Source organism: Lactuca serriola, chromosome 8 (genome assembly GCF_051521515.1).
Source record: "Lactuca serriola cultivar US96UC23 chromosome 8, Lser_US96UC23_V15, whole genome shotgun sequence".
Lineage (NCBI taxonomy): Eukaryota > Viridiplantae > Streptophyta > Magnoliopsida > Asterales > Asteraceae > Lactuca > Lactuca serriola.
In genome coordinates, this window is record NC_136415.1 from 155,068,923 (window position 1) to 155,093,932 (window position 25,010).

General features: G+C 36.2%; 1 protein-coding gene across 1 annotated transcript; it reads left to right on the plus strand.

Moving 5' to 3' along the window:
* The first annotated feature begins 437 nt into the window (after positions 1 to 437).
* LOC145068945 (expansin-B15-like) lies at positions 438 to 1,810 on the plus strand. The gene is made up of 4 exons (XM_079015908.1): positions 438 to 600; positions 819 to 931; positions 1,037 to 1,227; positions 1,345 to 1,810. The coding sequence occupies exons 1-4, from the start codon at positions 471 to 473 to the stop codon at positions 1,664 to 1,666; spliced, it is 756 nt and encodes a 251-aa protein (XP_078872034.1). The 5' UTR covers positions 438 to 470; the 3' UTR covers positions 1,667 to 1,810.
* The last annotated feature ends 23,200 nt before the right edge of the window (positions 1,811 to 25,010 follow it).

Genomic DNA, 25,010 nt, shown 5'->3' on the forward strand with positions numbered 1-25,010 from the left:
GTGTTCATGTCCAAAGTATAACACCCTTTATAAATGACTAAATTTATTTGAATATCCTAAAAATTTTATACACTGTTTATATACGTTTATGATCATTGATTTAATGATTATAACTTCGGTTTTTATTTAATTGTCTTAATAAATTCCTTTAAATTTATTGTTTGTCGACCAACACATATAAATACAAACAAATTGTTATCACAATTTATATAATCATTGTTATGTAATTAAAGACACGAGAAATGTACAATTATATCAATACATACATAAAAAATAATAAATAAATAACCTTAAATTACACCAATACATATATGCATATGCATTATACATACAATTTTCTTACGTGATAAACACCAACTCGATCATGTACGCTATACATGCAAAATCAAATACACTCATGTGGTGCTATAAATTGCCTCAAAGTTTCTTAAAAACACCTCGCATCCATTTCATTTTATTAGTAAAAGAAGATGTTAAGTATAACTCCTTTTATTGTTACAATTATTTTAGTAAACTTCTCTTCTTGTTTATATTCTGTCCTTGGCGCCGATAACACTGGTTTGGCAACATGGTATGGGACAGAAACCGGTTCCGGAAAAGGTAACGAACCAAAAATTCACGTTACAAGAATGATCATTCGATAATGGTTATTGGTCCTACATATTTAGTCTTAGTCAATCAAATAGGATAACATAAGATTATGTTATGATTCATCTTATTCTATATATGTTCTCTTGTCATTCTATTTATTCTATGTGACATCATTATATATAGTTTACATTGTTCATTACTGATTTTTATTTTGTGATTATGAGCAGCTGCTGCTTGTGGATGGGATGACGATTCTAAAGATCCCCCATTCTCATCCATGATAGCAGCAGGAAATGCTAAATTCTTTCTTAAAGGCCAGGGATGCGGACATTGCTTTGAGGCATGTTGGTTATTTCATTTATTCTAAAGATTATTTCTCTATAACATTAAACAAAAGATTTACACTATATATTGACACGTTGCAAATACATACGTATATACCCAGGTATTTTGTTCGCGTAAACCATATTGCACAGGTAAACCAATTAAAATCACGATCACTGATGAGTGTCCTGGAAAATGTAACGATATACCTTACCATTTTGATTTAAGTGGCCATGCTTTTGGTGCTATGGGACCTCCTGGCCAAGAGCATGCTCTACGAATGCTAGGCCAAGTCGACATTCAGTTCAAAAAGTGAGTCATTAGAGTCTTGTCGGTGTTCTAAAAAAAATAAAAGGTTTGGTTTTTTTCGCTGCTTTTTTATTGCTGAAAATTAACAAGCTCGATCGTTGCCATGTGATATATATATAGGGTGCCATGCAGCTATGGAAGTACGAAGATCGCCTTCAAAATTGACAAGAAAACCAACCAATACTGGTTTGCTACAGCAATAGAATATGTTAATGGGGATGGTGCTTTAAGTAAAGTGGAAATGGCATCATCTGGTTCTCCACTTTTTACTCCAATGAAAAACATATGGGGTGCAGTTTGGCAAAAAGACACGGCTGTATTATTCAAACCTCCATATTCTTTCAAGCTGACGTCAGGTGATGGGAAAACCATTACAGCTAGTAATGCGGTTCCTGCAAACTATAAACCTGGTCAAAAGTACTCATCAACTGTAAACTTTTAAGTAGTTAGGCTGGATTTCGTGAACCATAAGAATCCTAGAGGTTTTAACGATGCCAGCTTTAATTATTGAAGACAAAACCATGCATATACATAGGAATAAGCTTAATTGGACATAATTCTTTGTTACAGAGAATGGATTTAACATTACACATAATATAGTATCGCACTTGTCATGCACAGATTAATGTAACTTGATATACATCACTAATTTGACGGCTGAAGCAATAAACTTATACCGATAGCCTAGAAAAAGTTAAGAAATAAACAGAAATATATCAAGCCTAAGAACTTTTTACAAATAGACCGTGTACATGAGAAGTTAAATTACATCCTACATTTTATTCCTACAATTATTCCTACCCATTAAAATTATGACAAATCATCATTCAATTTAATTTTATTTGATATATTCCTAATATAGTTTTAATGATTTAGTTAAAAAAATATGAAAAAATGACACTTATCATAATTTTATTAGGCAGGAACATTTGTAGGAATAAAAAGTAGGAATCAATTTAATTTCTCGTAAGTAATATTGGAGTGCCTTTTTAGCAACAATGTTAGATTGGATAAGTAAATGACTTAATTTAACAACGATTTTGTAAACAATAACAAGAGACATGAATTTGTTAATAACTATTAGATAAACTTTATTTTATAAATAATACTTAGCAGTAATAAGTAACTCTTAAGAAGTTTCTTGTATAGATATAACATTATGATCAATGCGAAAGGAATGAAATTAATCTCAAAACAATATGTGGCATCGGAGTCGGTTAACAAGTAACCTTACCACCATTAGCCATCCTCTCTACCATCGGAGACGGTGGTGCGAATAATCAAGAAACTATTGGTCTTCCGTTCTTGAATCATTTTTAGGGTTATTTATTGTTGGGTAATCTTGATTAAACTGGGTCATCAGATTAAAGTATGCATGTTTGTTTTTTAATAATAAAGAACTGGGTAAAAGTTATGACCTAATATTAGGGGCACATTGGGTAGAAGGAGTAAGCCTGTAACATCCCGAAATCCAGGTAAAGCTATTATATCCTTCCATTTTGCCAAGTTGTCAAAAGTGGTCCTTTGTAAGAGTTCTTGTAGCAAATGAGTACGCTGGGCATACTGGGGAGTACGCTGCGCGTACTTATGCGCTTAATTTGGACGCGGACTCACCTGGGTACGCTGGGCGTACCCAGGGTTACGCTGGGCGTAATGGGTCCAGATGCAAACCCTAATATTTGACTTGTGCACTATATAATGGATGCTAAGGCTCATTTCTCAGCCTCCATATCAGTGAGTAAAACCCTAAGAGAGCCACCCAATCGTCCTTAGCTTGAGAGTGAGTGTTTTGGAGCTAAAAGTGCCTTGGTGTGTTAGTGAAGAAGAAGGAGAGGAGCTTGTGGAGGCTAGAGCTTGAAGTGAAAGTTTGGATCTGAGATCTACAGAGGAAGGAGCTACATTTGGAGGTATAAAGTTCAAAACTTTCTCTTCATTTTGGTTTGATGTTTCATGGACCATTTTAGGGTTAAAAGTCCCAAAGGTAGAGACTTTATGAGTGTAATGTGCTCCATGGACCTAGATCTGTCCCATTTCAGTGGTATTTGTGTTATAAATCCATAAAGTTTCCATCTTGGTCGTGGATATGAGGTTATGCATGAATATTGAGCTTTCTAGTGTTAGGAAGTGGAGTATTATGGGTGTTAGTGACTTGTCCAGCCATGCAAAGGCTTAAAGTCGCCGACTTTATGGATTAAGAGGGTTATAAATGGTCAGATCTAGAAGTTGGACGTGGGTCTTAATGGATTAAGACCCCAAAATGCTTAGAGTCTGAAACTGGGAGTTACGCTGGGCATAATCCCAGTACACGCGGCGTGAGGGGTCGCGTACCCCGCTTTCTATGAAGACACCGGGTACGCCCAACGTACATGTGTGGTACGCGCAGCGTAACCCGGGGAGTTGACTTTTGTTGACTTTTAGGGTTTGGTCAACTTTAGGGTCTTTGAGCCATGAGAGGGGTAAAATGGTCTTTTACCCTTCTAAGAGTACTAAGAGGAGGTATAGTCTAGCCTTAAGAGATGTATTGATTTAGAGTGTTTATTTCATATGATTAGGCAGAGGCTAGATCGGATTTTACAGAGTTCGAGATTTTACCAAGTTACCCGAGGTGAGTCTTCTCACTATACTTTACCTAGAGTGGTAATTAGAGTTATGTGACAGAGTATTTTGTATGCTTTTGCATGATGTGATTTCTATGTGATTTATGCTATGTATGTGCCAGAGTTTTCAGAATTAGGATCGTAAGGTCCACAGAGTTAGGGCCAGAGGGCCCACAGAGTTATAGGACTGGAGGGTCCCACTGAGACACATTGACCAGAGGGTCAAACAGAGTTTTAGCCTCTAGTGGCTAATATGTATTGTGTCTGGTATTTTGGGGAACTCACTAAGCATTTATGCTTATAGGGTTGTGTTATGTGTTTCAGGTACCAGTGAGGATCACGGAAAGGCGTCGGCTTGATCAGTACACACATGAGGAGTTTTTATATTTTGATCTTGGGATGTGATGTTATGTTTTGACTATGTGATACAATGGTGTTTTTATAACAATTATGAATGAAAATGTGTTTTATAAAATGTGAAAATTTATTTTGAAAATTTGGGTGTTACAAAGCCACTTACCTAGTCTTTAGGTAGAATCAGTATTTATTAATTTCCACATGTTTTGTCTGGCTATAAATACAGCCATCTACGTATGAATGAAAAAGTGCAGTTTTTTGAGTCAAGATTACTTCTTCTTCTCTCTATATATTTCCCATATATTAACCTGTAGGTATTTTTCTTTAGTTTTGTATGGGAGCATTGAGGGCCTGATTTCCAACACTTGGTATCTGAGCGAAGGTTGAAGAGGGTAGGTTTAAGAGTCGATTTTTGAATGAGGGAGGAGCCTTTGGTTGTAGGGCAGAAAGAGTAACAGAAGCAGCGGGCCATCAACTGTTTTGGAGGAAAAAGTCAGAAAGATGGTCTGACTGGCAGCAATTGAAAGAAAGAGATGAGGAAAGAAGCAAGAAAATCAAGTAGTATGTAGCAAGTAGCAGACAAGAAAGAAAGCAAGAATGAAAGATAAGTAGCAAGGAAGATCATGTTTGTTAATCAGAAGAAAGATGCAGCAGCAGAAGTTTGTTGTTTGTTAGCAGGTAAGAAAGAAGAAGCAAGCAACAAGTGATTAAGAAGTAGGAGAGGGTCAGTTGCAAACAAGATAGCAAGCAAGAGGTTTGTAGCATGTAGCAAACCAGAAGTCTGTAGCAAGTAGCAGCAAAATCACAAGTAACAGTCAACAAACATAAGAAAGAAAGCAAGAAAGCAAGCAGCAAGATGATGCAAGCAGGAAGGTAAAGCAATCAGTAAGGTTGATCACATTTTGGGAATGAAAAAGGCATGAGACAGCAAGAAGTCTGAGCAAGGTTATAGCAAGAGAAGCAAGATCAAGATCATCAAGATTAAGGGGGTGAATGTTGGGTAATCTCGATTAAATTGGGTTATCTTCATGGGTCATTAGATTAAATTATGCATGTTTTTATTAATAATAAAGAACTAGGTAAAAGCTATGACCGGATATTAGGGGCACATTAGGTAGAAGGAGTAGCCACTTACCTAGTCTTTTTGGTAGAATCAGTATTTTATTAATTTCCACATGTTTTGTTCGGCTAAAAATATAGCCATCTACGTATGAATGAAAAAGTATAGTTTTTTAGTCAAGATTACTTCTTCTTATCTCTATATATTTCTCACATATTAACAAGAGGGTGTGTTTCTTTAGTTTTGTGAGGGAGCATTGAGGGTCTGATTTCCAACATTTATGATACATACGGACAAAAAAAGATGAAATAAATAAATAACACAAGTATTAGCATGGTCCATATGATTGGAGTCATCGCGATACATCAACATGCTACCTTGAGGAGTATCTTATTAATTTCGGAATAATCCAATCTTATGGTTTACATTGCATTTAGTCATCATATCTCATGTTGGTAACAGTTTTAGGATGTTGTAAGGAAACAGTTGATCAAGTTTCATGAAGAATGGAGCTAATATGCAAAATTAAAAAAAATTAAAGAATTCGGATATTCCAGATAGTTACAGTCGAGTTACACGATGTATAGCGTTTGACTCGGTTAATTCCATAAAAAAAACACCATTGTGGGTGCCAAGAGAAATGACTCAATCGATTCAAGTTTGCCTTGAGTTTAACTCGGTCGATTCAAATTGTGTAGGGTTTGACTCGGTCAATTCCATCAAATAACACGATTGCGAGTCCCAAAAGAAGTGACTCAGTCGAATCAACTTTGCCTTGATTTTGACTCGGCCGAAACGGGGTAAAAAATGCTCATAAAGTCAATATTACTATTCTGGTTAAGTGACTCGATTAAGTCAAAGTAAACTTGGTTCCCAAATGTTTTCTAACTTATAAACATAAACCCCAATTATTACCTTGACATATTTGGTTTTTGGACAAGAACAACTTTTGGAGCAAGGAAACGGTGAAAAACACAACTTGAGCGTTGTAATTCGGTAATTTAATCATTTAATTCGTAGAAACACTTGTTAATTTACATCAATCCATGATCAGTTGCATATAGTTAAATAGAACATGTAACAGAAATTGTCTCAAAATCTATTTTTGCGTAAATATCTCGTCATTACTTTCTTTTTGTTATCGTTTGTTATGCTTAGTGTAAAGAGGTATTTTATGATAGTTCTGTGTCCATCTGGATAGTATCCGCTCTTTAAGATATTTCGTCCTCGAAATCTTTTCTTAACGTCTATATCCATTTTCTCATTTTATGGCTCATTTCTAAGGTTATTTTCTTCTTTAACCTCACAACCCAACATATCAATCTACTATCTATTTACATGCATTTTCAATGCAATTGGTAAGCTCTATTTATCAATCCATTGACGATGGAGGATATGGGACAACTACTACCATATCAACTCTTATGCAAACACATTGCATACTTAACACTAACTTTCATCTTTTGTCCTACTTAACATAAACTATAACCAAACACTTATATTTTTCATTCTTTTACTCATAAGTGTGGTTACAAACCAAGACACTCCTTGCCTATTTATTCTCAAGTAGGTTACAAATGAACACACTCGTTGTGATCATGTTCATCATTACCATTATTGTCATCAGCGTGGACAAGCTCTTCATTATTATAAGTGGGCTAAACATTCTTTGCAGGAAGATATTCATCATGCCCTTCAAGTTTGTGACTGGGATACCGAAGATCACAAACAAGGTGCACATGCAACCCGCTGTGAAACTCTGACCCAGTCAGTGACGCGTTCTTTAGATAAGGGATCATATAGTCCTCTGTTCTTCAAGATATCATCCTTACAAATACATGGAACAAAGTCATACTTATTGTCCAGCAGTTTGTTTCTCAATTTCCGATTTTTTTTACAGAGAACTTAATTGAACACATCAATTTAGTCCCGACCGGGCCCGGCACATAAGTCAAACCAAATCATTGAGGGGCCCAAGATATCACTTTTAATCCTCCAAGTATTAAAAGGAACAGATAAACTTCGACATTATATGTATGTACTAACTATTTGTTAAATTATACACAACAGTGTGTTTTATAACATCAAGTTACTGATGCGTTTTTGCACTATCAATGTACAACCAACTCATAGTCAACAACTCATATATCAGGTTTGAAGACTTATATGATATTAGCGTCTCACGATCACTCGTGATAAATTTCATGAAGTGATTCAAGTGAGCGTGGGTTTAATCCAATACTCAGACCTTATGAGCACTCATGAATGTTGTAGCAATCTCTTGTTATGTCTAAAACACTTCAGACAATCTACAAGCCAAATTCATGACAATCTTTCCTCAATACCTACTTCCAAAGTATGATCGACTGTGGACAGGTTGAATAATATAATTATTCTGGAAGTCAAAACATGCAAAATGAAACAATAGTAAACAATTGACACAAGATAGTAACTTTACTCATAAATAAAACACTTTTTATTTAATCATCAAATGTCAATTACATTTTATCTATTACAAGTTCCAAAATAGCTATCTAATCATTAAAAATAATATCGTCCTTCAGCCCAATGCTCCTCGTATGTTACAAATGCTTAACCCTACTCAGTCCCATTGTGAGGGGATCTGTTAGGTTCTCATCTGATGATACCCTCTTTACCACAAGGAGTCCTTATTCCACCCGATGTCTTATGAAGTGATATTTCCTGTCAATGTGCCTGGATCTGCCATGTTCCCTTGGTTCCTTGGTTAAGGCAACCGCACCCTCATTGTCACAGAAAATCTCCATAGGCTCCTTTATAGCTGGTACAACTCCAAGGTCTTCGATGAAGTTCTTCAGCCATATCGCCTCCTTCGACGCTTCGCTTGCTGCTATGTACTCTGATTCGCATGTTGAATCAGCCACAATCTCCTGTTTGGAACTTTTCCAAGTTAGTGCTCCTCCATTCAGGGTACAAACCCAGCCCGAATGAGAGCAGAAATTATCTTTGTCAGTCTAAAAGTTGGTGTCACTATACCCTGTGACTCTTAAGTCATCACTCCCACCAAGAGTAAGGACTCAGTCCTTAGTCTTGCGTAGGTACTTAAGAATATTCTTTACCGTAGTCCAGTGAGCTTTACCAGGATTCCCTTGATATCTATTGACCATGCTTAAGGCAAAGGCCACATTAGGGCGAGTACAAGTCATAGCATACATGATCGAGCCAACTGCGGAAGCATATGGTACTCGACTTATCTCAGCTATTTCAACCTCTGTACTCAGACTCTGAGTCTTACTCAGTTTGGTATTGCCTTGGATGGGTAAGTCACCTCTCTTGGATTTCTCTATGCTGAACCGTTTCAACACCTTGTCCAATTAGGTACTTTGACTAAGTCCAATTAGTCTTTTACTCCTGTTTCTCAATATCCTTATCCCTAGGATGTAAGCAACTTCTCCAAGATCCTTCATAGCGAAGAACTTCCCAAGCCAAGACTTAACCTCCTGCAAGGTTGGAATGTCATTTCCTATAAGTAGTATGTCATCCACATACAACACCAAAAAGCTAAATGTACTCCCACTAGCCTTGACATACACATAGGAATCATCCTCTCTTCTCGAAAATCCAAACTCTTTTGACTTTCTCATCGAAACAAAGATTCCATCTGCGAGATGCTTGTTTCAATCCATAAATATATTTCTCAAGCTTACACACTCTATTAGGGTACTTTGCATTGACAAAACCCTCTAGCTGACTCATGTAAATATCAGCCAACTTCCCATTAAGGAAAACGGTTTTGACATCCATTTGCCATATTTCATAGTCATGAAATGCAGCTGTGGATAACATAACCCTAATAGATTTAATCTTTCATACTTGTGAGAAGGTCTCATCATAGTCAACTCCATGAGTTTGAGTAAAGCCCTTCGCAACCAGTCGTGCCTTATATGTGTGTACTTTCCCATCCATGTCGGTCTTCTTCTTGAAAATCCATTTGCACCCGACTGTCTTACGAACCGGTACATTGTCAACCAAGTTCCAAACTTGATTGGCATACATGGACTGAATCTCGTTGTCTATAGCCTCTTTCCACTTTGAAGACTCGGGGCCTGCCATGGCTTCCTTGTAATTGTTAGGTTTATCCAAATTTACCAGTGTGCTATCACTGATAAATGTATCACCCTCAGATGTTGTATGGAAACCATATAACACAGGTGGAACACTAACTCTACTGGAGCGCCTCAAATGTACGGATTCGTCAACTGGTTCAACAGGAGTTTCCTCCTCAGGTTGATTGCTAGTGTTTGAGGTTCCTTCACTGCTTGACTCTTAAAGCTCTTCAAGGTCAATTTGCCTCCCACTGTCCCCTTGGCCTATGAGTTCCCTCTCATGAAAGACTCATATCCTCGCAACGAAGACTACATTGTCACTTAATCTATAGAAGAGATATCCAAAGGATTTATGTGGGTAGCCGATGAAAATACACCGCTCACTACAAGGTTCGAGATTGTCGTGAGTCTCGTCTCTCACGAAAGCCTCGCAACCCAAAACCTTGATGTGTGCTAACGAAGGAACCTTCCATGTCCACATCTCGTGAGGTGTTTTGGCAACCTTCTTAGTTGGTGTTAGATTAAGGATATGGGTCGCAGTCTCTAAGGCATACCCCCCAAAATGAGATAGGTAACGAAGCTCGACTCATCATGGAATGAACCATGTCCAACAAGGTTCGATTGCGCCTCTCAGCCACACCATTAAGTTGTGGTGTTCTAAGTGGTGTCAATTGTAAAACAATCCCACATTCCTTAAGATAGTCTTGGAACTCGATACTAAGATACTTACCACCCCTATCAGATCAGAGCATCTTTATCCTCCTGCCCAGCTGATTCTCTACTTCTTGTTTAAACTCTTTGAATTTTTCAAAGGTTTCTGACTTATCTTTGATTAAGTAGATATAGCCATATCTGCTGTAATCCTCAATAAAAGTCACATAGAAGCGGTTAGCATCCCTTGTGGCGGTTCTGAAGGGTCCACACCAATTTCATTATCAAATGAAAAACTAAAACCTTGTTTGTACAAACCATGAAAGAAAATAATATTTCTCGCCATATCAGACGAGTAGCAACAATTATTCAAATCTAATTCCAATCCACTACTAAGCAATAAAGAATAAACTCCAATCTTGGTGACATGCAACATTTTCCTATTCCCGTTGATCAAGTTCTTCTTCTCGTGCTCGACGTCCTTACTTCTTTTTAGTCCCTACAAATCAAAACAAATTTGAAATCCACAACCTGTATCAAGGACCCAAGAACAAGAATGTGATGAGTTTTTAGATAGAATAGTATAAATACCTGCATGGGCTGCCTTAACCTTACCATCCTTGACATCCTGCAAGTATTTGGGGTAGCTTCGCATCCAGTGCCCTTTATCATGACAATAAAAGCACTCTGCTTCTTTCGGGTTGGTAGAGGGATTAGCATAACCAACTTTGGTCCTACTGGAAGAGGATCCATCAAGAGACTTTCCCTTGCGGCTCTTAGAGGGAGCCTTCCTCTTCTTCCCTTTCCCATGCCCAATTGCCAAGACAGGGGTAATAGCAGTAGGAGTAGAAACAACATATTTACCTTTGAGACTACTTTCAACAGTTCTTAAAAGGCCTTGAAGCTTGCTTAGAGTGGCCCCCTCCTTGTTCATATGATAGGTCATACAGAACTGATCATAACATGGAGGTAAAGAGTGTAGAATGATATCTATGGCAAACTCTTCATCAAAGTTCACATTCAACTTCAGCAAGCGGTCCACAAACCTTTGCATTTTCTGCAAGTGGGTCGTGATGGATTCTACATCCTTCATCTTTGTTGTTATCATGGAGGCAATGATTTCATACCTCTCTTGACGAGCACTCTGATGGTATCTCTCCATCAGGTCTTGGTGTATCTAAAAAGGGTAATAGTCCTCATAGGACTTTTAGAGTTCAGTTGTCATAGTGGCCAACATGATACAAGACACCTTGGTGGCATCCTTCTCATGAGTCCTATACTCAGCAATCTCCTCAGGAGTAGCAGACGAATCATCAATTTCCTTAATCTTTTTGTTGAGGACATATTCCTTGTCCTCGTAACGAGTAACCATCCTGATATTCCTGATCCAATCATTGAATTTGGAACCATCAAAGATAACTCTCCCACAAAACTTCATGAGAGAGAAAGAGCCAGTAGAGTTTGAGCCAGAAGCAATGTTGGAAGACATCTGGAAAAAAAAAGACAAAGTTTAGATTAGATAAAGAATCCTTATTATAACACCTAAATGAAATATTAAGGCTAGGACCCAACACAATATTTTACAATTTGGAAGAGGGATGGTGTAATCCAATTGCAAAATATTTTAAGGTAAGTAAATGACGATTTACAAATTTCCACCATGAAAAACGAAATTGATTATTAGGTTTTAAATGAATTGAAATTCCTATATTCCTTTGATATTCATTGAACTTTTCAATGGCATGTTTAAATCTCGATTATGCCCTTCAAGTTTGTGATTGGGATACCGAGGATCACAAACAAGGTGCACACTCTAACAACCTTATGGTGCACTTGCAACCCTAGATGCTTTGGATCTATGTTTTCTCTAATTATACATGTAGTTTGATTTTCCAAAGCATACATCCTAACTAGCATACATTTGACAACTGAACAATATAACTCGTTAGATAACTTACCTCTTCGTAGGAATTCTAGTTCTTGGCCTTCAAAAGCTTTAGCACCTCAAATGTGATGCCTCTAATGTGTCACAAACACCAAGTGCAAAAGGGAGCTTGAGAGAATAAGTTATTTAGCACAAAATCGGTTCACACTCTCCAAGAATGTATGTGCAACCGATTCTAGCTCTAGGGAGTTCCTTTTATAGTGTGACAAGTGCTAGGGTTACATCCATGCAAACCCTAATGCACCATGACCCTTCATATTACTCAGGCTCCATGGGTTGTTTTCTCTAATTATACATGTAGTTTGATTTTCCAAAGCATACATCCTAACTAGCATACATTTGACAACTGAACAATATAACTCGTTAGATAACTTACCTCTTCGTAGGAATTGTAGTTCTTGGCCTTCAAAAGCTTTAGCACCTCAAATGTGATGCCTCTAATGTGTCACAAACACCAAGTGCAAAAGGGAGCTTGAGAGAATAAGTTATTTAGCACAAAATCGGTTCACACTCTCCAAGAATGTATGTGCAACCGATTCTAGCTCTAGGGAGTTCCTTTTATAGTGTGACAAGTGCTAGGGTTACATCCATGCAAACCCTAATGCACCATGACCCTTCATATTACTCAGGCTCCATGGGTTGAACCTCTTGTTGGATTAATGTCTAAGTCCATAACTATATTTGGTATGTACTTGACCCGACCTGGCATGGTCCATTTGGGTTGCACTTCACCGACACAATTTATATGGATAATCTTTTGAGAATAGTATGTTTATGATTAATATTAATATATTATAAGTTCTAATATATTAATATGGAATCATATTATTTAATTAGTATTGATCAAGAATTAATTTATAATTAATTAAGTGATCAAAAGGAACTAATTAAATATGGACTCTTATATATATGGAATGGGCCAAGTTCATTTAGGTTGGGCTAAGCTTTCATGGATAGTCCATGGAGTGTTTAACCCATGGATCATATGAAATGAAAGGTCATGGGCTTAACCCTAGTCTCTATACTATATAAAGATGTCATTGGTTGGTGAAATTGGCACTAGTGTGGTACACTAAGAAGGGCTAGCCAATTTCACTAGAGAGAACCAAGTATCCATATTCTTTAAAGTCTTCCAAGGTGTCTTGGTGATTTGTGATTCCACTTGAGGCTTCCACACTATTGGGGCTAAGCTCTTAAAGCTTGAAGACATCAAGCTACATCAAAAGAGGTATGTATTCTATCTTGCTAAGTCATTGTTTTGTATGCTAGATTAGGATAATACCTTGGAAGTTCTTATTTGCATGTATAATAGAGAAAACATAGATCCAAGGTATTTAGGGTTGCATGTACACTTAGGAGTGTTAGAATGCTCAAAAACCAACAGTGGTATCAGAGCCAGGTTTGTTTTCAATTATACTTGATGCAAATTGCTGAAAAATGCTGAAAAACTCGATTTTCTGGCTTTCTGGGCACTGGACTCGTCGAGTCCACTGATGAACTCGCCGAGTCCATGAGTAAAATCATCCTACTCGCCGAGTAGGTTCATGCACTCGACGAGTAGGAGCCCCAGACAGCATATATTCGACTTTTTTGGCTGGAATTGGACTAGGAATATTACCCAAAGATGTTTTGGACTTATAAACTTGTTTTTGATGTGGTAATGTTCATGCTAATCCAATTTTAAAGATAATTGTCAATAGATTCATGTTTTGTATTAGTTTAAAGTGTTACTCTAATTACATGGAAAAGTTTGATTTGAATTATCTTGTTTATATGAGTTGCTTAGATTAATAGAAATTATGTGAAATTGTTGTTTTCAATCCAAATTAATCTAAGAGTTGATTCTAAAATGTGTTTTTGTAACTTGTCCTAAAGTTATATGAAAAGTCACATTTAAGTTTCATAAAACTCATAAAAGTTGGCAATGGTTACAAAAGATGAAGAGTCTTGTCCTTAAATTATGGAGGTTCAAGAGTCACTTCATTAATAAATAAATAAATAAAGTGTAACCTTAATTAATTTCATAAGTTATAAAATAAAGAAAAGTTAATTCTTTTATTAGTTTAAAGTCTTCCATAACTTGTCCTCAAGTTATGGAACTTGAAGAGTTTTTGGATTAAAACTACTTTAAACACATAAGTTATGGAATTAATTAGTTTTGAATAGTTTCAAAACTTGCCCTCAAGTTTTGGAATTTGAAAAGTTTTCACTTATGAATACTTTAATTCCAAGTTAGCCCTTAGAATTTTAAAGATTTAAAATTCAACCCTTATACTTTATAATATTATAAGTTAATAATATATATATATATATATATATATATATGTATATATATATATATATATATATATATATATATATGTGTGTGTGTGTGTATAAGAGTAAAGTCAGTCTTACCGCTAATACGCCTCATTCACGAAGCCGGTCTATAAGGTGGGTATAAGGTTGTTGCCTATAAAATGGCAACTTAATGGGTGTCCACTCTCACCCACCGCTTGCTTGACTGGTGGAGGGTCGTTAGCCGAACGGGTTTGACAGGACTATAATTCTCCTTTCATTAAAAGTATTAATGATAAATACTAAGTAACTAAACTCTTAATAATACCCAATCTTAGTTACTTAGGAAAATGTGAATAAGGTGCTAATCCATGAAATTACACTTTACACTTTGTCTAAGTCGTTAGTGGAGCGTGTGTGGTTAACCGGCACACTAACCTGGACTTAACAAGGTAGGTAAAGGGTGACTTAATATTTATCATAGTATCGATGGAGCGTGTGTGGTTTACCGGCACATCGATTGAGGGGTAATTTATTAAGGGTACCAAGTGATTTGCATGGTTACTTCACACCTTGTTTTGTGATCCTCGGCATCCCAGTCACAAAACCTGAAGGGCACACTCGAGATTGAAACATGCCTTTGAACAGTTCAATGAATCTCAAAGATCTAGGAGTTTCAAAACCAATTAAAACCTAATAATACATTTCGTTTATCTTGGTGGAAATTGGTGAATCGTCATTCACCTACCTTCAAATATTTTATAGCTTGGATTACGGCATACCTCTTCTAAGTTATAAAATAGTTTGTTGGGTCCTAGCCTTAATATTTCATATTGGGTGTCATATTAAGGACTTAAGATCAACTATCTTGAATGTCTCCCAAAAGATGTCTGGTTTAGACATTTATGATCTTCCCAAATCTCTTGAAACAAGCTTTCCTAAATGAAGATGATGTCCCTAGGAAATCATACTTCTTTCACCTCCTCCAATTATTCTCCCAAACCCACAAGTTGTTGAAAAGTTTAAGGTCACTCAGGCCCTATTAGCAAGGCAAGGTCTAGGTGTGATCACATCTTGGAGATGTAGTCACATATTGATAAGCCGGGAGAGTTGGGTGTCAAAGTCTTGAGAAAGTTAGTGGTTCAATCACTTTCTAAGTCACATAGTGAGTTCCTTTGGGACACCTATGAAACAGGCTATGACAAGACCCTTAATGATCTTATCTATTTGTTAAGATCAACTTCCTTAAAACTTGATGGACATTGACAATAGTGACACAGGAAATCCCGGAAAGCATTCTCTTCCCAATGGAATGGGATCGGCCATAGTCAACTCGGTTGACCAAATGGTAAAGAGAAAAGCTAAGTCTGTGATAGTCCCGTGGACCATTATCAAAGGGTCCATATGTTTATATTGCCAAAGGAAGGGGCATTGGTTGCATAGCTGCCAAATTTACCTAAGGAAGTTAAAGTCAATAAGTTTGACTCTACTTCAGGTAAAGTCCACTATCTAACTCTGCTAAGTTTCGATTCTGAGATTCCTGATACATGATGTGACTGGGTCACATGGTGATGTTTTAAGAATCAAAGAAAGGTGAAGAAACTTAAAGAAAGAATATGTTGAATCTGATAGCGTAGATGGATTTCTATCGCATAGTTTGAAGATCGGATTCTTGAGCTACTTCTTAGGAGTTATGAGATATTGCTTAGGAGTAGATAACAACAAGTTTTCATATGGATTGTAAGGATAAGTTTTTCTGCAAAGTTTTAAAATAAAAGAAAATTTTTGATTTTATTTATTTTAAAATATCCTTACAATGGCATTTGAGGGAAAATTGTTGCTTATATGATTCCATTAATAGCAAGAGTGGAAATATGAAATTGATTCTTTCATTTGTGGTAATGTCTAAATTTACCAAATAAGGAAAGATTCTCATCACCCAAGTCTCAATTGGACCGGAACTTGGAATCATGCAAGCTGTATAGCATGATGAATGAGAACTTTCAAGTTTTGGAAAATTAAGACTAATTACTTGTTCACATGGATGTGTGAGTCAAGTAAAGGACTAAGGGATCGAGTACACATTCTTGTGCACTGATTAAGTCCACTACAAAAGTTTGATAAGACTATTCGTCATAGTTTACTAAAGCTCAGTAAATATGATTATACTTACAAGCTTAAGTGTAACTCTAAGACATTGGAAAAAGGTTCCAATGTAAGGCAGAGCGAATAAGAAGAATCAAATTAGGCAGAAGGATAAAAGTTTCTCAAATCTGAAAAGATGGGAGAGTACTTTAGTATCAGTTTTTGTGATCATCTTAATGATTAAGAAACCATAGCACAATTAGTTCTCTAAGGAAATCTTAGTGCATTCTTATGACTAAGAAGAGGAACTTGAATTGTTGAAATGGTTAAATCATGAAGATGAGTCATACTTCGTTCCAAAAACAATTTTGAGAGTCATACTCCAAGATTGTAACTTGAGTGACATGTCTTAAAGAAGGTTTAAAACACTTGTCAAATGTAAGAGTAAAAGTTTTCTACTCTTGTACATTTGAAATTGGTAAGTTGTGATGTTTTGGATAAAACAAAGACCAACTAATACCAATTGTGTGAAGTGTTTGTCTTGATTAGAATCCACACTATCTCTTGGATATTTGACAAGGGAGTCTTATAGGTCAAGAGGACAGTGGGAGTCTTAAAGGTCTTGAAAGTCTCAAGAACTAATAAAGAATAGAACCTGAAGTTCTTCACTAGCACACGACTTGCGGTTTATAACCTATCGTGTTGACATATTCTGTGCCCATTCCAGTTAAAGTTGGCTTTGCATATGAGTTCTTAGAGTTCTCAATTTGTTGAACAACAACTTGGAAGCAATGGCAGGCCCTTGAGCTGCCAGGTGGCAAGAAATTAAGATTGAGTTCAATCCATATGAGTTTGGATTTGTCATTATCCTTGTCTTGCGACTATGGTTTTGATAATTCACATGGATAAGAACACATACACCATTAAATCTAAGTGTTATAAGGTTTCTCTCCGATTCATGAAAATGATGGTGAGGAAACACTTTCACTAAGTAGATTTTAGCTAGATAGCAATTGTGATATTTTCATTCTCAAAGTCGTTAGTGGAGCGTGTGTGGTTAACCGGCACACTAACCTGGACTTGTGAGAAGTAGCAAAAAGGTCTAACCATTATGATTACGGAATCCCTCTTCATAATTGTTTAGACACACAAGTGTGCTATCTAAGGGAAGGTGTATGATTTTGATAAAGTTTTATCAAAACAATCTAGTATCAGAAATCTGAACTTTGGTAAGAAAGTCACCTGATTTCTGAGTACATGTCAAAGCTAGTGGGAGCATAAGTGTTATGCTAATAATCATCATGTTAGTGGGAGCATGATAATTATGATAAGTATTGCAAGTTAGCAATGTTAATTATAGAAAACAAAAGTTTCAATTGGGAAAGAGTTGTTTTGCTATAATTAAGGGAGAGGAAATTATACTTCATCTCAAATCTATAAGCTTAGATCGTGAGGTTTTAATCATTTAGTCAAGGATATATATGAATTTCATGTTGGAATGGCTCAACATAAGGAAATTTTGTATATGGGTCCATTATTTGCGTTCTAAAATTCGATTATGATTACGGCATCCCTTTTCATAATCTTAATTATGAGAACTTGGCAAATTGAAATGGAAATGTTATAGCAAAAGACTGGTTTAGTCTTTATGTGAGACATCATGAATCGATTCCCATATGCTTCGGATATAGGATCGATTACATGTGCTATATTCATCCTTTCTAAAATTTTCCAAATGCCTGGGGCATTAAGAAGAGAAAAGATTTAGAACTGGATATGACTAAAAGGATTAAACAATTGTCGAGGACAATCTAAGGTTTACCAAAGATTGGTTGCTCAAGGACAGTTGGAAGTATAGTGATAATTCTGGAAGGACCATATTGACATAATCTGTAAGGAGTCAACTCTTGTTCAAAAGTGATAGTCAAAATGGAATATGGAAATGTTTCAAAGTTAGAAATTATTCAATCTGTGTAAGATTAGGAAACTTAATGCAAGAAGGATGTTTCCAAGGAGCTGATCTCCTTTGAAATACTCTGTAATGATTGTTGTCAAGTCTTTCTGACTTTGTGCATAATCATTACAAGGGGATCAATGCATATAAGTTTAGAATCTAACAGATTTCAGTAAATGGCATGAATTTGGAATTCTTGTATTTGCAGTAAGGATTTGGGAGTGTGAAAAGAGAATCATTGAAGTTATGTTCAATGGATCTACTTCACAAAGTAAAGATCATAGACAAACATAGTATGCATACTTGGTGTATGGCATGACTAGTGTTTAGAAAAAACATAGTGTACATGCTTGGAGTATGGGACAACTATTGTTTTAAATTCAAGAATAAAGTTGATAGCTGAAACAGTATACAATGAATAATGTGTAATCATATGGTGATAAATAAAAGGTGTTTTATTTATGTTCATAGGGTTTGATACCATATTGGATTCAATTATTATTGTGTTTCACCTTGCATGTTTTGACTTCCCGAATAAACTAGGTTATTCTACCGGAATGACTAAGTTATTCAAACCATCCACAGTCGGTCATATGTAGGAAGTAGATATGAATTAAGACTGTCATGGGTTGGCTTGTAGAGGTCTAAGGTGTTGGACAAAGGGCTACAACACTCATGAGTGCTCATAAGTTCTGAGTATTGGATTTAACCCGCGCTCATTGGAATCACTTCATGGATTTTATCACGAGTGATCATGAGACGATAATATCTTATATTCTTCAAACCTAGAGATATGAGTTGTTACTATGAGTTGGTTGTACATTGATTGCACGAAAACACATTTGGTAACTCGGTGCTATAAAACGTGCCTTTGTGTATGATTCAACAAGTAGTAGAACAAGCCATATGAGTCGAAGTTTATCTGTTCCTTTTACCTTCGGGATAAAAGCGATATCTGTGGGCCCCTCAATGATTTGATGATGACAAATGGAAGTGCTCGGCCAGGCCAAGACTGATTTGATTTGTTCAATTAGTCAGTCATCATAAATCGGAAATCGGGAAACAACAAATGGACAGAGAGAATGATTATAATCCATGTCTCAGTCCATATGATATCTAGAATGGAGGAATATATGATCCCTTATCTAATGGACAAGTTCGTTGACAAGATCAGAGTTCGACAGCGGCTTTAAGAGCTACGATTGCCAGTTAGGTTTGAAGTCATACGCAATAATAGTTTTAGACTTATCCAAGTGGGAGACTGTTGGATTAATGTCTAAGTCCATAACTATATTTGGTATGTACTTGACCCGACCTGGCATGGTCCATTTGGGTTGCACTTCACCGACACAATTTATATGGATAATCTTTTGAGAATAGTATGTTTATGATTAATATTAATATATTATAAGTTCTAATATATTAATATGGAATCATATTATTTAATTAGTATTGATCAAGAATTAATTTATAATTAATTAAGTGATCAAAAGGAACTAATTAAATATGGACTCTTATATATATGGAATGGGCCAAGTTCATTTAGGTTGGGCTAAGCTTTCATGGATAGTCCATGGAGTGTTTAACCCATGGATCATATGAAATGAAAGGTCATGGGCTTAACCCTAGTCTCTATACTATATAAAGATGTCATTGGTTGGTGAAATTGGCACTAGTGTGGTACACTAAGAAGGGCTAGCCAATTTCACTAGAGAGAACCAAGTATCCATATTCTCTAAAGTCTTCCAAGGTGTCTTGGTGATTTGTGATTCCACTTGAGGCTTCCACACTATTGGGGCTAAGCTCTTAAAGCTTGAAGACATCAAGCTACATCAAAAGAGGTATGTATTCTATCTTGCTAAGTCATTGTTTTGTATGCTAGATTAGGATAATACCTTGGAAGTTCTTATTTGCATGTATAATAGAGAAAACATAGATCCAAGGTATTTAGGGTTGCATGTACACTTAGGAGTGTTAGAATGCTCAAAACCCAACACCTCTATGGACTATCCATGTTGGTTTAGCCCATCCTAATTAACCATGGATCATTGGCCCACACTATAAGAATCATTGATTTACTTAATCATTCCCTGGATATTTAGTTAGTTTCTTTTGATCACTAAATTAATTTCAAATTAATTCTTGATTAATACTAATTAAATAATATGATTTCATATTAATATATTATACTTGTAATATATTAATAAATCACAAATAACCTTATTCTCAACAGTCCATCCTATCAAATTGCATTGGTGAAGGCAACCCAAAAGGACCATGTTACTCTCGGGTCAAGTACATACCAATTATAGTTATGGGCTTAGACACCTAATCCAACACATACTACCTTGCACATCTATCTGTACTTTCCTCAAGGAGTGCCTTAACTCAACCAAGTTACTTTACATCTAACAATTCCTTTACAGATAAGGCTCCCATCACTAAATCTCATCCTAGGTTTTCCTAGGGCAAACTCTACACCATTTTCCGCCATCAGGTGCAGAAGGAACTCCCGCTAACTTCCTCTAACTAGCCCACAAATACGATTACATATTACAAAAAATAGATAATTCTTCGAATGAAAGGTCTCACTATAACGGTTGGACTCAAACAAGAGTTGTGCAATAAAGTTAAAACCTAACCCTCTAAAATTATTTAGTTCCCATAATATGTAAATTAGCATATTCATTTACTAGTTAGCTAAAGCTTGTTAGAACTCCTAAAAGAACAAAGCAAGCAGCATTCGAGCATGAAGTAATTAGAACTTGCATAATCTAATTAGGCCATCCTACTAATGACTGATTAGTACTAGCATGCAAATCTATAAGCTCATACAACAGGCATACAAAGGCATCTCTCCTAGATCCTTAGGCCTAATCTAGCATGCGATTCACAGATTCACAATTCAAAACATATCATAAACATGTACGAATATTTTGGGAAAACTTAATTGAGCTCGGCTGATTGCATGCACTACACCATTTATTATGTTAGAAAAACTTATCCTGAAATATGTTTCTTTTTGAAAACTTTACCAAATCCTTAGTTTGAGTTCAAACACACCTGGGAGTGTGCACAGATCCCTCAAACTAAGGCTCTGATACCAACTTGAAACATCCAAAAATTATGACCCAAAAATTCCATTTTTGATTTAAGTAAAAACAGTATTCCACAACATTGTTTATACATCCGAATCAAATCAATATGTCAACATCATGAAAATTAGAGTATGTCCCATAAACAAAATCCATATGGTATGTGCGATGCAGTCAATCCGAGCTCTCCCCCTTAGAACCGGAAGTACCTGAATCATAAACTAAAAACCGTAAGCACAAAGCTTAGTGAATTCCCCAAGATATCGCATACCAAACATATCACATAGCAGGCCCCACCCAAAGAGATACGGGCCCCGCCCATACTCTCATAACGGGCCCCGCCCCATGAGATACGGGCCATGCTCACACTCACATAAAGGTCCCAGCCCATACTCACAATATAGGCCCCGCCCAATAAACATACATATACAAGCACATACAAGTATCACACAGACAACAAGTATATCATCATAATCAATCAAGGGTCGGCCTTAGTGCCTTATACCCGCTAAACCCAGTGAGGAAACTCACATCGAAAAGCTGAATGACAACGAATGACCCTGGATACTGGTCCTACAGCTCCTCGAGCTATCAATTGCCACATAAAAACTAATCAACATTTGGGATCTACATCATAACCAAAAATCTCTTCTTGGGGTAAAAATATCATTTTACCCCTACCCTAGTTTGGCCCAAGAATGGAGCCCATAACCACAATCCAATGGGCCCAAAAGTTAAACAATCCATCAAGGCCCAAAATATGGCCCAATTTCTAATTTGGCCCAACTCCTTCACATGGACATTAGCCAAATGCCCAATAATAAGCCTGGCCAAAAAACTACTAAAATTAGATGGCCTAACTAACCCTAACCTTTCAAGCCCAAACCTAGGTCCAAACCGAAAAAACATTATCGAAAAGCCATCAAACTGAGTACGTTGGGCGTACTCAGCAGGTACGCTAAGCGTACTGCATCAAGGGCTTGTACGCTGCACAAACAAGATTGTACGCCCAATGTACTCAACCAATTCAACCAACTTCAAGATTAAGCTCCTAACCTATTAAGACTTTGTTCCAGAATGTAGATCAGGCCCCTTTAAGCTGAAATACCACGTAAATTGCTGACTTTACGTCCATGCATGACCATAAGAAGCTCTAAACCTCAAAAAGGACCTAATGAAGGACTTAATGGATGCATGAAGCCACTAACTCCATAAAGTTGGCACCTTTATGCTAAATAAGTCCATGAAGACCTTGGATCTGAAAGAATAAGCCTTTGGGACGTCCTAATCCCAACATCCATCCAAACCATGGCTAAAAACATAACTATTTAACCAAAAAGGAGATCTAAACATTTACCAATCAAGATAAGAACATAATATCTCAAACTTCTTGCAAAATGGGTAAAGGTTAAGGATCTAATACCTCCTCTTCAGGTTAAGCAACTTCTAGCTTCCTTAACTCCTTCAAAATGCACAAAAATGAGCACCAAAAGCTCTCCAAAATCTCACACACTCAACAATGGAAGATAGGACTCGATTTTAGGATTTTTGGACATAAGAGGCTGATAAGGAGGCTAACACTTGGGACTTAATGACATTATATAGGGCTTGAACCCTAAAATTAGGGGTTTTGGGGTCTAACCATGTATGCAGAGCATACCACCTTGTACGATGCGCGTATGTGCATGCCTCTGCGATCCTTTTGATTCGTCTACGCCCCACGTACACCAGGCTTACGCCCAGCGTATGGCCTCAGCGAAGCCCACTCATGATGGCCCAATCCTCAGAGCCCAACAATATCTTACATGATTAAAATAATTACAGGAATGATTAAAAATGAATAATACCTTAGAACCATCGGGCGTTACAAATATATATATATCGATATAAACACGCCTCTCTCTCTTTCTCTCTCTCTCTCTCTTTATGTGTGTGTGTGTGTGTATATATATATATATATATATATATATATATATATATATTTATATATAATTTTAGTGTGTAATAAATATAGATAATATAGATATTAGTATATTTTTATACGAATTTTAAATATTTTTAAATGAATTTATACATTTTTTAAAAAGAAGTTATTTTATTTTTATAGGTATAAATATATATTTATTATATATAAGAATAATAATACAAAATTAAATACGTTAAAAAATATTGTCATTTTTGCACATTAAAGAATATGTTTTTTATACGTTTAAACATTAGGAAAAATACGTTTTAGATTAATACATAAATTATTATCATTTATATTATTACTAATTATATTATTATTACCAACGGGGTTGTAGCCCAGCGGTATCAGGTGGTGCCCTCCCTTTTTGAGGTCGAGGGTTCAAGTCCCGTCGTGGACATAGGTGGAATAAGTGTTGTTAGCTTAGGAGTAGATTAGATTTGCCGGTTCAAAAAAGAAATTATATTATTATTATCATTGTTGTTGTAGAAGTTTTTACATTTTATATATAGGACTTCAGCAATAAGACTAGAAAAGACGATCTAGTATAGTGGCATGCGTGTTACCCATATGTTGAGTAGACCGGGGTTCCAATCTAGCTATCAACATTTTTCTCATACATCAACACATTTTTTAATCAAGGAAATATATGCTGACATGGCTAGCCATTTCAGCCCCTTGTCAGCAAAATGCCCAGTCAGCATGTCATCTAAGCCGAAATTACCTGTTGTATATAGGGAAACCTGATAAATGGTCATTGTGAATAAAAGTTTAAAAATATTTGGCATAATGAACCTAAAATCGTCAATGGGACAAAATCAACAAAAAAAATACAAAATTTAGGGTCTTTTATCTCAAAAGTGTAAGAATAATGATCCGTACCCCAATTGGGAGTAGGAGACTTGAGCTTACTAACCAAAATTAAAAGAGTACAAGATTTACAAGGGATAAATACATGGTCATTGTGAATAAAAGTTTAAAAATATTTGGCATAATGAACCTAAAATCGTCAATGGGACAAAATCAACAAAAAAAATACAAAATTTAGGGTCTTTTATCTCAAAAGTGTAAGAATAATGATCTGTACCCCAATTGGGAGTAGGAGACTTGAGCTTACTAACCAAAATTAAAAGAGTACAAGATTTACAAGGGATAAATACAGAGAGATAAATAAGCAAAAGATACTTTATCTAAAAATATACATAATCTATATCATTGTGCATAATCGTGCTTATCTTATGGAATATTCCCAATACCCCCCCTCAAGCGAATCGTGGGATTTGGTCTAACGCCGAGCTTGGAACGAAATATCGTAAACAGCGGTTTGGGAAGAATTTTTGTAAATACATTAGCAACATTGAGATGTGAAGGGATAAATTGGGTACGAAGTTTCCCGGCCTAAACAAGTTCCCTTGTAAAATGATAATCCATTTCAATATGCTTGGAACGTTTATGTGAAACAGGATTGTCACTAATGAAGACAACGCCTTTTTTGTCACATAAAAGAAGTGGACATGATTTTAAGGAGACATGCAAATCAACAAGAAGATGTGTAATCCAGATAACATCTACAGCAGCATTAGCAAGAGAGTGATACTCTGACTCACAACTTGAACGAGACATGGTCGGCTAATTCTTGGAGCTCCATAACACAAGACTAGAACCAAGAAAAATTGAGTAGCCGAAAGTGGACCGTCTAGTGTCAAGACAAGAT

Bases quoted from the DNA above. Each gene is read 5' to 3' on its own strand.
- LOC145068945 (XM_079015908.1), top strand. From the start codon at position 471: ATGTTAAGTATAACTCCTTTTATTGTTACAATTATTTTAGTAAACTTC. The intron at 932-1,036 runs GCATGTTGGTTA...GTATATACCCAG, and splicing joins GATGCGGACATTGCTTTGAG to GTATTTTGTTCGCGTAAACC. The intron at 1,228-1,344 runs GTGAGTCATTAG...ATATATATATAG, and splicing joins GTCGACATTCAGTTCAAAAA to GGTGCCATGCAGCTATGGAA.